Source organism: Sapajus apella, unplaced genomic scaffold, assembly GCF_009761245.1.
Source record: "Sapajus apella isolate SASKATOON/1434 unplaced genomic scaffold, GSC_monkey_1.0 scaffold84, whole genome shotgun sequence".
In the NCBI taxonomy this organism is placed as follows: Eukaryota; Metazoa; Chordata; class Mammalia; order Primates; family Cebidae; genus Sapajus; species Sapajus apella.
In genome coordinates, this window is record NW_022437024.1 from 8,628,597 (window position 1) to 8,642,646 (window position 14,050).

The 14,050-nt window shown below is 38.4% G+C and overlaps 1 protein-coding gene across 3 annotated transcripts in view; it reads left to right on the forward strand.

The window, feature by feature from the left end:
• The first annotated feature begins 297 nt into the window (after window positions 1–297).
• PDE3A (phosphodiesterase 3A) overlaps window positions 298–14,050 on the forward strand; it is a 325,385-nt gene continuing 311,632 nt past the window's right edge. For all 3 annotated transcript variants that reach the window (XM_032253811.1, XM_032253810.1, XM_032253813.1), the window contains exon 1: window positions 298–2,469. In XM_032253811.1, the coding sequence (XP_032109702.1) occupies window positions 1,510–2,469 (960 nt within the window). In that variant the 5' untranslated portion in view covers window positions 298–1,509. The remainder of the gene's footprint in view (window positions 2,470–14,050) is intronic.

Below are 14,050 nucleotides of genomic sequence, written 5' to 3' on the forward strand. Positions count from 1 at the left end.
CTCTCCCTCCCTTCTCTTTATGCTCTTGTGGTCTAGGTAAGGCGGATTCTTTCATCATTTGAACCAACAGGCCATGCTTTGGTTCTCTTATGAAAACAGACACTCCAGCAGGAGCAACCAAAGCATTACAGTGTCACCTGAAATTGGATTACTGTTGTACCTGACTTGGGAACCTGTGAACATCTTTGAATCAGATAGTGGAAGTGGCTGTCATTGTCAGTGACAGTAGAAAGTATGTTGGCTCTCATCTGCCAAATAGCCAAACACAATCTTGTTTTTGTTTGTTTTCCCTCCAACGTCCTAGGGAGCTCAGCCTCACGGCCAGCCGCAGTCCCCCGCACATCCCTGGGCTGCGGTGGGCTGAGCGGTGGACCGGCCTCAGCAGCCCCTGTTCCAGCCTGTAGGGTGAACCGGCCGCTCTCCCCACAAAGGAGCAATCGTGCTGAGGGTAGCGCCTCCTCCGGAGGAGGGGGCGGGAGCTCAGCTGAGAAAGCTTTCCTAGGGAGTTGCCTTAAAGAAAGAAAGCGGAATTGTCGATCACTCCAGCTGCCAGTTTTATACAATTTTAAGCAGTCGTCTCCACTCGTTTCGTTTGCAAAACTGCAAATCACCACCAACTTTGCACCAAAAAGAAGTGGTGGTTGGCGGGGGGCGGGGGGGGGGTTAGAAAAAGAAAAGCAAATCTCCTTCTCCCTTTTCACCCTCCCTTTCCTCTCACCCTCCCTTCCTTTCTTGCTCGCTCCTTCTCCCTCCCTCCCTTCTGCGGCTGCCGCTAGTCTCTCCGTCTCTCTCTCTCCGACGGGACTTAGCAACTTCTAATTTCTCAGCCCCTTTTCCATTTTCTTTTTTTCTATCCTTTGCCATGAATTGGATTGACAGAGGCGGGGGAGGCTTTGCTTTCTGCCCCAGGGAATGGCGATTCGCGTCCTGGGGCCGTGCCGGGGAGAATCGGCCGAGGAGAAAGAAAGAGTGATAGAAAAAGAGCTGCAGGAAAGAAGAGAAGGGAGACCTCCATCTGCCGCGGGCTCGGCGCGCTGCCTGGCGGCGCGGAGCTGCGCCTCGGAATGGCCCGGAGCCCGCCCTGCGCCCCCGGCTCCTCCAGCGTCAGTGGCTCCTGCGCGCGGGATGCATTGGGCAATTTTTGAAATCCTGAAGTAGGGAGAGACCCCGGAGGACATAAGTTGGGGGTGGGGGTGGAGCCGAGAATCTGTAAAAGATATTCAAAGAGAGAAAAGGGGAATCCTGATCGTTTCTGCCCGTGCTTGCTTTGAACTTGAGCGTGCTAGCTTTTAACTTGAAGTCTCACTGGAGCATCTAGCATTCTCCAGGAGTTATTCGAAAGCTGAAACTTTCAGTGGATTGTGGGCCTGAGGAAAAGAAGGATTCCGAGAGTAGAACTGGGAGACAGTGCGGTGTATCTGTGTGTGTGAGTGTGTGCGCGCGCGCGCGTGTGGGTCGGGGCGGGGGTGTTGGGGGACCACTGGGGATTCGTGAAGAGGGCACCATACCATGGCAGTGCCCGGCGACGCAGCACGAGTCAGGGACAAGCCCGTCTACAGTGGGGTGAGCCAAGCCCCGAAGGCGGGCCGGGACTGCCACCGTCGTGCGGACCCCGCATCGCCGCGCGACTCGGGCTGCCGTGGCTGCTGGGGAGACCTAGTGCTGCAGCCGCTCCGGCGCTCTCGGAAACTTTCCTCCGCGCTGTGCGCGGGCTCCCTGTCCTTTCTGCTGGCGCTGCTGGTGAGGCTGGTCCGCGCGGAGGTCGGCTGTGACCTAGAGCAATGTAAGGAGGCGGCGGCGGCGGAGGAGGAGGAAGCAGCCCCGGGAGCAGAAGGGGGCGTCTTCCCGCGGCCTCGGGGAGGTGCTCCCGGGGGCGGCGCGCGGCTCAGCCCCTGGCTGCAGCCCTCGGCGCTGCTCTTCAGTCTCCTGTGTGCCTTCTTCTGGATGGGCTTGTACCTCCTGCGCGCCGGGGTGCGCCTGCCTCTGGCCGTCGCGCTGCTGGCCGCCTGCTGCGGGGGGGAAGCGCTCGTCCAGATTGGGCTGGGCGTCGGGGAGGATCACTTACTCTCGCTCCCCGCCGCGGGGGTGGTGCTCAGCTGCTTGGCCGCCGCGACATGGCTGGTGCTGAGGCTGAGGCTGGGCGTCCTCATGATCGCCTTGACTAGCGCGGTCAGGACCGTGTCCCTCATTTCCTTGGAGAGGTTCAAGGTCGCCTGGAGACCTTACCTGGCGTACTTAGCCGGCTTGCTGGGGATCCTCCTGGCCAGGTACGCGGAACAAATCTTGCCGCAGTCCGCGGAGGCGGCTCCAAGGGAGCATTTGGGGTCCCAGCTGATTGCTGGGACCAGGGAAGATATCCCGGTGTTTAAGAGGAGGAGGCGGTCCAGCTCCGTCGTGTCCGCGGAGATGTCCGGCTGCAGCAGCAAGTCCCATCGGAGGACCTCCCTGCCCTGTATACCGAGGGAACAGGTAAGCACTGTCAACTCCTCTCTCGGCTCTGGGGGAAACTTGAAACACTTGGGAACCCGCGCAGAGTGGAGAGAATCCGAGCGCTGGGAACTAAAGGGAAGATAGCCTGGAAAAGTGGTCTAACTTCAGAATTGATAAGAAATTGGCAGGTTTTTTTCCCTCTCTTTCACATAGTAGTTTTATAACCTGAACAACCGAAACACGACTGAGTAATAAAACTAGATGGCATTTGTAGGGTTTTCCACAGCTGAGCCAAATTTTTAGATCTGCTACACCTGGTGTATGGCTCGCCTGCTTTTTAAAGTACTCTCACCCTTTCCTTCCTTAGCAGAAATTTTAGAATTAAGTTTAGTTTTTTAGCAGTGAGTGATTTTACTAGACTTCTACTTTTTAAAAAGTAAAATGTCTTTTTAATGAAATGATATTAAGTATTTATGAAAACCAGTAAAAAGATTTTAGAGCAAAGCAAGCTATGCTTGAAGGTGAGGAATTGATACTTTCTGGTTTTGCAGTAAGTTTTATTTGGAGAGACTTCAGCTGATGGTGCCCAATTTGTTTTTAAATATAATTTAGGGGCATATATTATTACATGCTAGCGTGTTTTGTATCACAAACTTCAGCTTGGGGAATAATATGTCTGAACTTTGGAATTGTTCAAAATTGTCAACTGCGCTTTAGTGTCAAATAAAAACAAAACAGTTCTCTTTAGTATGTGCATACTTAAGTGGATATTTATAAATTCACATGGATTTATGCAGATTTTACAGAAAATACTAATTTGGGAGACCATTTCTAAGATTGCTGGAGATGCATATCTTCCCACAACTTGGGAGGAGGAGAAACCTGGGATTTTAAGTGAAGTTGTAAATAAAACTTTAGTCAGTCCTGGGGATGAGTCTCCTTATTATCATTAAATGATTTAAAATGATGAAATAGTTGCTATAAAGGGCATAAGAGAACAAATCCCAATTTTTAATGCATACTGTAGCTGAAAAGGCATACTGAAGTGTATGCCTCTCTATTTGAAGCAGATTTCTTCACCTCTCTAGTTGAAGTGGATTTGACACTTGATGGGGAGGAGGAGCTGGTTGGATACAGTGGTGGAAATTTACACTTTTCCCATTAAATTTGTGCGTACCTATGGTACTGTTAGAACAACTTTAGGGAGCAAGAGAATATCCTAAGACAAAGTAGGCTTTTTCCTTTAGGGTTATTCTGTGGATAATCATTTGGGTATTTCTAAGATATAGCAGTCACTACCTGGTGTGGGTGGCTAGTTTGTTTCTGAAATGGAGTCGATTACACAGATCTATGGTTGTTTGACATTATTTAGCAGAGTAGATGACAGCATCATAGTCTCTTTATTTTAAAGCAAATGTAGTTATTTACTTTTGTTTAGATAAAACAAATGTTTCTTGGGTTTAAGCTTACTCTAAGTGGAGGAGAAAACAGGCCACTGACTGATATTTAGTTTTGGTATAAAATTGGAAATCATTATAATAAAGTAAGTTATCTCTTTGAGGGTAAATTAACCATTTTGATTTCTTTTCACAGTTATGGGAGAATGTCTTTTAAATGAAAACACCACAGCTTTAAGTATGTTCAGAATACACTGTTCATTAACTTATAGGGAAATGTGACTATTGCAAAATTCACAACCATAATTTCTAAGGAAAACGTGGGACTTAATCACAAATAAATTGATTCCAAATTGATATCATTTACCCTGTGGAATTAATTTTTTTAAATGTTATATTAACATTCATAAGAAATTAAGGTGGCTTTAAGTGAAGAAGGTGGTTAGGTGAATTAACTGGCAGCGTTAATTAACCCACACATTTTTATTGGTTTTCTCTGGTTTAAATTGATAAATGGAGAATTGGAATTATCTGCAAAGTTATCAAAATAAGCATTACATATTTAATGTTTTGCTGATTAATGCTGTTGGAAAATGCATAATTGCAATCTATTTCTGTAATTTTCTTTGGTCACTTTTTTTTTTTGAAGGCTGTATTAGGGAAGATTATTCTAAAGTGAGAAACTTTATGTCTTATGGTTGGTAGAAAAACAAGAATACATTTAGCAGATATTGAGATACTTGAAGTTTTAATGAGGCCATGGGTGAGTGGGTGAGTGGGTGAGTGTGTGTGTGTCACTGAAGACTAGTTTTTACATATGACCCATTAAAAGTTGTTGCTGAGCATAATTGTGGAGAGTGGGTGGAAACTAACATAGAGCACTATCTTATAAGATAGGACAGCATCTCATATACGTTAACCTTACTGTGTGAAAAGTTCAGGAGCTACATAGTAAATGGCTTATCTGTTTTATCATAAGGAAACAAACTTCTGATTAAGGGTGCAAAGTGTACCACTGTCATTTGCATACTTTGTGAAGTTAAAAATCAAAATAAGTATAAAATAAGTATGTAACACTCACCTGAATGTCAGTCAGCTTTTTTTCTGAAGAAATGTCTACTTTTGACTCAAGACAATACTCATTAGGCAACAAGTGAATTTTAAGTAGTCATTTCAGAACTTGAAAGCAGTCTGTCAGAGTCCTCTTGACAATTTATTTGCACTTTGCTCATTGTGAGGTTTACAGGTGAGAGAATTTCATCATTTTCTTCTCTGTATGAATGGCAGTGGCTGGTTACTTATGAACTATCCCTCTTCAGTGACCCTCAGTTCTAAAAATGCAAAGAGAATATATGATAAAATTCTCATAAGAGAAACCAACTGACAGATACATGTTTCTCTCTCTCTCCCTTTTTTCCTTTTAAGAACTCTAAGCCTATAGCACTGGTGTCTCTGAATGCAAGTGAAAATATCTTTATTCTCAGGAAAGAAGAAAGTTTATAGTTCTTTAAGCTTTAAAGAACTATAAAGTTTGTTTGGCATTTAGTTTAGTCCTGACAACCCAGTGTCCGCAGTACTGAGGCTGATTTTGTAGATGAGTGTGTCAAACTACTTTTCTGGCTGCCAGTGTTAAGAAGGCAAGTGTCTGTTAAGGTGTGCGTATCTTTTCTAAGTGGACTTTCACATCCCAGAGCAGATATGTCTCTCTCAAATTACCTCAGCCCCAAACATGGGAATATACAGATGTACCTAGACTTTCTTGGACTATTAGATATTATGCATGATTAGTATGTTATTTTTCAATGTAAAATTTTAGTTTTTCTTTTTCTTTCCTTTTTTTTTTTTTTTTGCTTTTGGAAATTGTATTTGAAGGGGTATCTCTCCATTCTCTTGGTAAATAAAGAGAGATAACTGGCTACTCATTCCTCTTAATTACTGAGACCACCTTACACATTCACTTTTGAAAGATTTCAAACCAATGTAATTTTATTTTAGTTACCTGTTAAGAAAAATTTAGTATGTTGAATTGCGGTTTCAGATAAACACAAGGCATATGACTGTTTCCATTAATGCATTTGTGTCACTTAATAAATTTTTTTTGTTATAGATAGAACATCATCCAGAAATGTGTAGATATATACTTTCTATTATGTAATTAAAAACTAAAATTAGTTATCAAAAGAAGAGTCAAGTTTTTTATTACTGATGTTAGAAACTTAAGTAAAAAGGCAAACAGCAGCAAAGCAAAAATAGGAGACATTGGTATGGTGTTTGATGGTTGGCAATGGATGGGAGGCATTGTTATTCTTTGACCAAAAACTTGCTTATTCTCAAAAGGTAGAATACATTGTTTAAATCCAAAATGTCTTTCAGTATAACATATAGCTCAAATTAGGTAAGTTTCAGAAATAATCATGGACTTTCAATTAAATTGTAGCTTCCATATTTCAGCAGTGTTACTCAGTTTATGGTGATTCAAAGAGCAGTATAGATTACTTATGACTTGGTGACAGAATTAAAATTGATTAATGTCAACTTCTGAAAATACTGAAAAAGGAAAACAAGATTTCTTTATCCCTTTGGAAAGGTGAAGGAAGAGAATTTTTTTTTGTGAGGGGGGACAAAAATTGTGATTTTACTTTGTGAATACAGATATTTAAAGCATAGTGAAAAACTTTTTAAAGTGACATAAATAGTCAGTGAATCTATATAAATTTACAGAGGTTGGAAGGAGTGAAAACAGTAATTTTACTCTTTCTGTATGGAGTCGAAAGTGTAAAAAGTTAAAGCTGTAGAACTGAAAGAAATGCTGTGTATGCTGGGCTGTCATGTTAATTAAATAAACAACCAGAACAGTGACTCTGTGTATGAAATACATTTTGAAAAGCCTTGGGGGAGGGGGTACAGGCAGGCAAGGGTGAGTGACACTGGCATGAAAAAACATTCATTCTATCTTCAGTGACATTTGTGTGAATTTGTTATATTCTATTAGAAAATTCAGATCTGAGAAATAATCTCTTCAGAGTGCTAGTTGAATAGAGGCTTTGCCAAATTCAATTTTACTTCTATTTTAAGCAAGTTCTCATTATGTCAAGGTGGGATGTTTATAAACCTCAAGATTGGAATTATGCCTATATATTTTAAGATTTTCCATTAATATGATTTATGTCAGTCAGCCCAGTAGTGTCAATGTTGCTTTCATTGAAAACACGTGTTATTTTATCTATCCAGAGAAAGAGTTTATTTTGGGATTAGGATGGAAGTTGTATTTTTGAGAAAGAGTTATTGTTGTGAGTTGTACTGTCCTGGACGTGTGAAGATAATCAATGCAACTATTGTATGGTGCCTTTGCATTGGGTGACGGGGAAATGTCTGATGCTTCGGGAAGCGACGGGTAACCCTACAGGTTTCTGGTGAATTGTTTACTTAGTTGCCGTGTGTCTCCTCTTCAGTGGAGTCTTCCTGCTCTGTCTCTGTGTGGTGTTCATATCTGCTTAAAAAAAAAAAAAACCCTCAAACTGAGATAAAAAAAAAATGTATGCTTAGATTCTGCATTCATGTGTTTAATGAACCTCTGTGAAATAATTCTGAAGACCCTCAGAAAGTCTAGTCTCCTATTCTTGTACTAAAGATGTGTTCCATTAATGTTCAAATGAATATAATTCCTCTATTGAAACTTGAATCCTTTTGGTAATTACGTATATATACTTTCACAATAGGTAGTATTTTTTATTAAAGGAGTTTTTGTTTGTTTGCCAAGGTTACTTGGCAATTGTTTTAACTTTGAGAATGTATGTTTGTGCTGTCATCGATATAAAACACACAAGTTTGATGACTGGGAAAAAAAAAGGTCTAACAATTTGCCTGAGTTGTAGTTTAGGGGAAGATATGTTGAATAACAATTGTAAAAATTTTCATTGGCCATACCTGTTCATTGTGAATGTATACCACTCTTTTAAAAGAAGATGCTACCTATAGCTAATGTTATCCATAAAAGCCTTTGGTCAATCAACCTATCAGATCTCAAATCAACTCATTTTATCTGTGCATTAGTCCTTGTGCTAAAAATCATACAAATAATATACAAGCAGATGTGACACAGGATCTGTCTCTCCAAAGTTTAGAGCCTAGTGAGAGTAATGAGACATGAACATGAGAAAAAGGGAAGTCACAGTGAAATATCTAAAGGACCTCTTAGATAATGCAGAAATGCGTATGTATAATAACTTAGAGGAGGTGTGTCTGGGTATGTGTTGTATTTTGTTGTTGTTGAGACAGGGACTCTGTGGCCAAGCTGGAGTGTAATGGCACAGTCTCCGCTCACTGCAACCTCCGACTACCTGGTTCAAGTGATTCTCCTGCCACAGTCTCGTGAATAGCTAGAATCACAGGCACGTGCCACCACACCCAGCTAATTTTTGTATTTTTAGTAGAGACAGGATTTCATCATGTTGGCCAGGATGGTCTCCATCTCCTGACCTCGTGATTTGTCTGCCTTGGCCTCCCAAAGTGCTGGGATTACAGACATGAGCCTCTTAGCCCGCCCCGCAGCAGGTTTTTAAGCTGGCTCCAGGACTCATTTATCTGTTCTCTGAAATTATATCCAAAACTTCATTTGTTCATTCTTATGGGCAGAAAGTCTTAGTGTCATAGATTTTCAGAAGGTCCTCAACACACAAATGGTTAAACATAAATGGTTTAGATTTTAAGCAACTTTACATTTTGAAAACATGGAGAGAGTATTTTTTGAGATAGAAATTAGTTTAGTATACCTTTACAGTCTGCTCTGAAACAACAGTAAAATATTATTGGATTTTGGACATGTTACACTTCAAAATAGCACACTGATTGATTGTATTTATGTCTTGAGTTGGTTTATGACTGTAAACAGCTGGTTGCAAGGATATTTTCAATGCTTAATTCTATAAAGGGTGTAGTTAGAAGACTAGAGTCAGTCTGATTTTAGAGAGAAGGAAACTGAGAGTGAGCTAAATGTAGGTAGATAGCCCCAGGCAGGATGACTGTTGTCCATTTCCTGTCTGACTTGACTATGCTGCTGGGGAAACAGAGTAGGAAAAGAGTCAGGCTGGTAACTTTAAGCCTAGGCATCATTTGTAATTTTATACATGGAGCCAACTCTAAATTCTCATTCAGAATTAGGAGATTGAGTAATCACATTGAGTGTCAGATGTGTAAATAACACAAAACTTGTTCAGCCCTTACAATGAATTTTCTGGTCAACAAATAGTACCAGGTAGCCTCTGGAATGAATTATTCTTGATGTTGCATAAATGAGTATCAGTTGCACTGAAAAGTCTAACTTTGTAGAGTCTTATCAAACAAAAATATTCAGCAGTGGCTTAAGTATTGAATATTTTTATTTTAGATTTTCAATACATTGATTTTTGTATGTTCAGGATTTCAAAATTTAAGGCAAAACATAATCTGCGAATCAGTAAGGCATTTCTTCATTAGCAAAAACAGCTGGCAATTTTTTTCTTCTGTTATTTTGCAGCGTTTCCTTAGAATTTCATTACAATATAAGTAAATAGGATATAATATCAGAGGAGGTCATGAAGAACATTGCAATTTAGAAGATGGAAAGCTATTGGAGCAAAGTCACCAACTAAGCAATGTCTGTGTTTTTTTTGTTTGATTAGAGCTGTCATTTATTATTCAGGAACCTGTGAATGATTATTAAAGCTTTCAAGTATAGCCAGTCCTGCTAACATAGTAATAACATTACTTTAAGGGTACTCATTCTTTCATCCTGAGAAGGTGACTGGTTATAAAAGGCACATGCTGTTTGCTGAGGTGTGTGTGTGTGTATGTGCACATGTGTACCTGTAGGTGCATTTATGATTTGTGTGTGTGCATGTGTGATTTTCCCCTGCCGGGAAATTGCTTTGGTTGTGTCAATTTGGTGAAGAAACAGTGTCACCCAGTGGCTTTGATGAAAACAGTCCTGTAAACATTATAGATAAAGACTGTCCAGTACAAATATAACACAAGCCTTATATTTGATTTCGCACTTTCTAGAGACCAGACACACACAAGAAACAGGTAAAATGAATTATAATAACATGCTTTATTTAACCCAGTATATCATGTCAACATGTAATCACTGTTAAAAAAAAGAAAAGATTTTGCATTCTGTTTTTTTGTAAGTCTTAATATCTTGCGCGTGTTTTACACTCAAAGCACATTTCAGTTTGGCCTAGCCCCATCTCAAGTATTAAATAGATACATGTGGCTAATAGCTGCCATATTGGACAGTGTAGCTCTATATTTTAAAGATTTGTAATATTTGAAATACTAATGTCACCTCTTCAGTTATAATGGAAAATCTTTGTGGATTTAATGATAACACGTAATATACAGTCTTTAAAATTTTATCTGTAATCTTGATAGCTCATTTTTGTGCCACTCTAACGGTAACCAAGTTGATTTTCCTTTTTCCTTCATTTCACATGATTGCACTTATTTTAAAATATGATTATTTTAATTGGTGGGGGAGATTTAGCAGAGTTCCTTAATAAAAGACCTTTATATTAACCTGATTTATAACAGTATCAGTATTTCCAGTTAATTATAAATTTGCCTTTTGGGGTTTAGTATGTAACAGGGATTGCATATGGATACACTTTGAACACAGTACATGTTCATGATGATTAGTCTGTAATTGCGTTATCTAATGTCTCTTTAGAAATGACAGTGCTTATGTTTGTAGTGCAGGTCATTATCTTTGTAACTTAGGAAACTAAAAGTGACAAACCTGCTAGTAGCTTTAATGAATGAAAATTACAGCAGTGTCTGTAAAGGGCTGATGAGTTTTCACTATTGCTTATATAAATACCACTTTCATGGAAACACAATGAAATGGTTCATTTTGTGTATAGAGCAGATTGGAGATTTTGATAGTGTGAAAATTTTAAACTGGAATTGAGATTAGGTAACTTTTGGAGCCATTTTCTGAGTTCACTCTAGCTTGCAATTTCAAACTGATTTCAGATGAAAAAACTCTGGAAATTTTTAATGTCATGTTCTCTCTATCACCTTTCCTCAGACTATGAATTCATTAACAATAGCCATAATTCTTATGCTACATCAAGAACTAAAGAGAAAATTATATATGACATTTCCTTTATATACAAATATATAGATTAACTTTTTAAAAGACTATTTTGTGTATAACGTTTATATCTCTGTGTGATGCTTTTAGTGATTAGGATAAGGTATGTTATTTATCTTTACACTGCAGATTAAATATAGATTTTTTATGATAGATTATATATATTTTTTTACTTATTAGGAATTCTAAAAAGATCAAAAGGCAATAGAATCATGGTATACACACAAACACATTTGGATGAAATGAAATAATGTGGACACCGGCACACTTCTGGTAAAGCTGACTTAGATTTCTTGAAGGAGATAGCTGAAGAATGAAATGTCATTGTTACACACATCTGTTGCTTGAAAGAGTTGATATTTGATTGTATCTAGTCACTATAAGCTTTGGCTAATTTTGAGGCTGATTTAAATTAATATAGAGGTTGTTCTGGTTTTTTTGTTGTTTTTTTTTGTTTGTTTGTTTTTGTTTTTTTTTGTTTTTTTTTTTTTTTTGGCCAGTCTTTTTCTGTTCTCCGTCTCTTATCTACATGCACATTTTATTTCATTTTATTTTCTTTTTACCTAATAGATTCTTCTTCCTCAGAATGTGTTTAAAATTTTAAGGAATGCTATTCTGTCTCTCCCAGTACCTTGTTAGAATACTGAAATAATTTTATGCAAGAATCTTGTGGTTTGGTTTAATAGGATTTTAGTAAAAATTTTCCATCTTGAGAAGTAGTTTAAATAACTGAATATTTATGCTATGTTTGTGGCAAGTGTTTCCTCCTCTCCAGGTATAAACCACTTAAAGAGACCTAATGGAATTTTGAAGTCATAGAGATATTATTCCGGGGGGAAATGTTTACTTTCGTGGCGACTGCTATACTGCTTTGTGGAATCAGCATCCTTAGCCCATTTTTAAGCTAGCATGAACACGAATAAATGAAATAGTTTTTATTTTTTATAATATCTTAGAGATCTACTACAGAAATGCTCTTTAGCAAGCAGTGTTTGTCCTCATGGTATGAACCATCTCCTTGTTTGGGAGATATTATTTTGGGGTCCAGCTTCAGCAGCCCTCCCTCAGGAAGTTTGGAAGGGGGGGAGCCTGCTGAATGGCCTATGCTGTATTGAGAATTTGCTTTCTAGTCTCAGTAACTAAAGAAGTCAGATTCCGATTAAGACAATTTTCATTACAGAAGGAATCAAATTTTTGTAGCTTCCTTATCTCAGCCATAAGCATTTCATTTAGAAAATTCTGGCCCAGTGTCTTGCTTATTGTAAGTGCTGGCTGTATGGTAGGAAAAATGGGTGGAAAAGAAATAAAAGATTTTTAACCTGAAATATTTATCTCCCCTTTCTCCTGAGATTGAGGTAGTGACTAAATTGATTTAAGGAAATTTCTATGGAAAGAATAAAAGAAATAGACTGTCAACAAACCTATAAATGTTCATTTTTAATATGATGTATTTTTGTTACTTAGAAAAATATTTTCTTGCACATGTTATATAAGGTGTTGAATTTGCCTGTGCCCTTACTGGTGGGAAATCCCATGTTCAGCATGAGTCCTAGATATTTATTTTTAGCTCACTCTCAACTGAAAATAACCAAAGCTACCACCAAGATCATTGTAGTATAAACCTTTGAAAGATTTCTGAAATTAGGGTTCATCTTTTAGAAAAATACAAATTCAAGTCTTTTTCACATTCAACTAATACATTGAGAGAGAAAAAACTCTGACTTTCTTTTCTTCCATTCCATCCCACAGGGCTGTGACATGTGCTCTCCAGCTGTCACCTTTTTACACTCCACTAGTCTGTATTCTTGTTAGAAGTCCTTACCGAATAGCTGTCCTATTTCCTGAAAAGTCTAATGTAAATCAAATCTGATCTCTATTTTAGCTTTTAATTGTGATCAGTTACAAAATCAAGTCTGAGGTGGTTCCTTCCAGAGATGACATTGTGAAATTGACTTATTTAAAATGTCATACAAATGCAGTGCTAATTCCATCATGTGGAATGATCTAGAAATTTGGCAGCATAATTTCAGAGTCAAGTTGAACTGAAAATTCAGAAGTTTATAGGGTTGTATTGAATAATAAATTTTAGCTTATATTCAGTCACTTTTTTTTTGGTCCACCTAGTTTTTCATAGAACTTTACTTGTGGAAATAACAAAATTTAAGTCAAATAAGAATGCTTTGTTGTTGCAGTTTTGTTACTTAGAGAAGATACGGTATTGTCAAATCGTCTCACTGAAATCAGGGACATATCTTTTGAGTATGTTAGGCAGATGATCATGACATTAGATGAACTAGGAGTACAATGTTTAGGAAAAAAGTGATTTCCAACCTTATGGTGTCAAGTTTATTTTTATCTGTAGATGTCAAGTGTTCTCAAAGACAGACTTTTTAGAGAGGTTGCTATCATGGACAACTTTTGGAGTTTGAGAATTTTTTGAATATACCATTTAAAAAAAATCTGAATATGCTTTTTATTTGAAAAAATAAATTACAAACAGACATTAATTATAAATTAAATTGAAATAATCAAAATATAGTCCCGTTATTTGTGAGTTTAAATTTTGTAAAACCTTTTAGAAGCAAAATCATTTAACTTTGCATTTTGAGACAAGGAGCTAACTGTGTGTAGCATCTTGAATAGTGTCTGTTTTTACTCCTGGTGATTATTTTTTTGCTATAATTGGAGTTGTGTTTTGCTAGATAAATAGGTTCTAAATTACAGCATAGTTATTAAGGCAGTAGCTTCATTTTGTCCACTTCTTGTCATTCCTTTTCACTTAAGTAACAATTAGATTTGCTCACCTTAACTCCTTTACAGAGCTACAACTAGAGCTTTTAAGTGTTTTTGGTGTAACTCCTTTAAGCAATTAACTAGTCCTAATGAAAAGTGTGAGAATTAGACTGGGAATGTTGGATACATATGTAAGTAACTAAACACTGATTAAGTGAGTTATCTAAAAAATAAAGTGGAGGACAGGTGCAGTGTCTCACGCCTGTAATCCCAGCGCTTTGGGAGGCTGAGGCAGGCAGATCATGAGGTCAGGAGATGGAGACCATCCTGGCCAACATGGTGAAATCCTATTTCTACT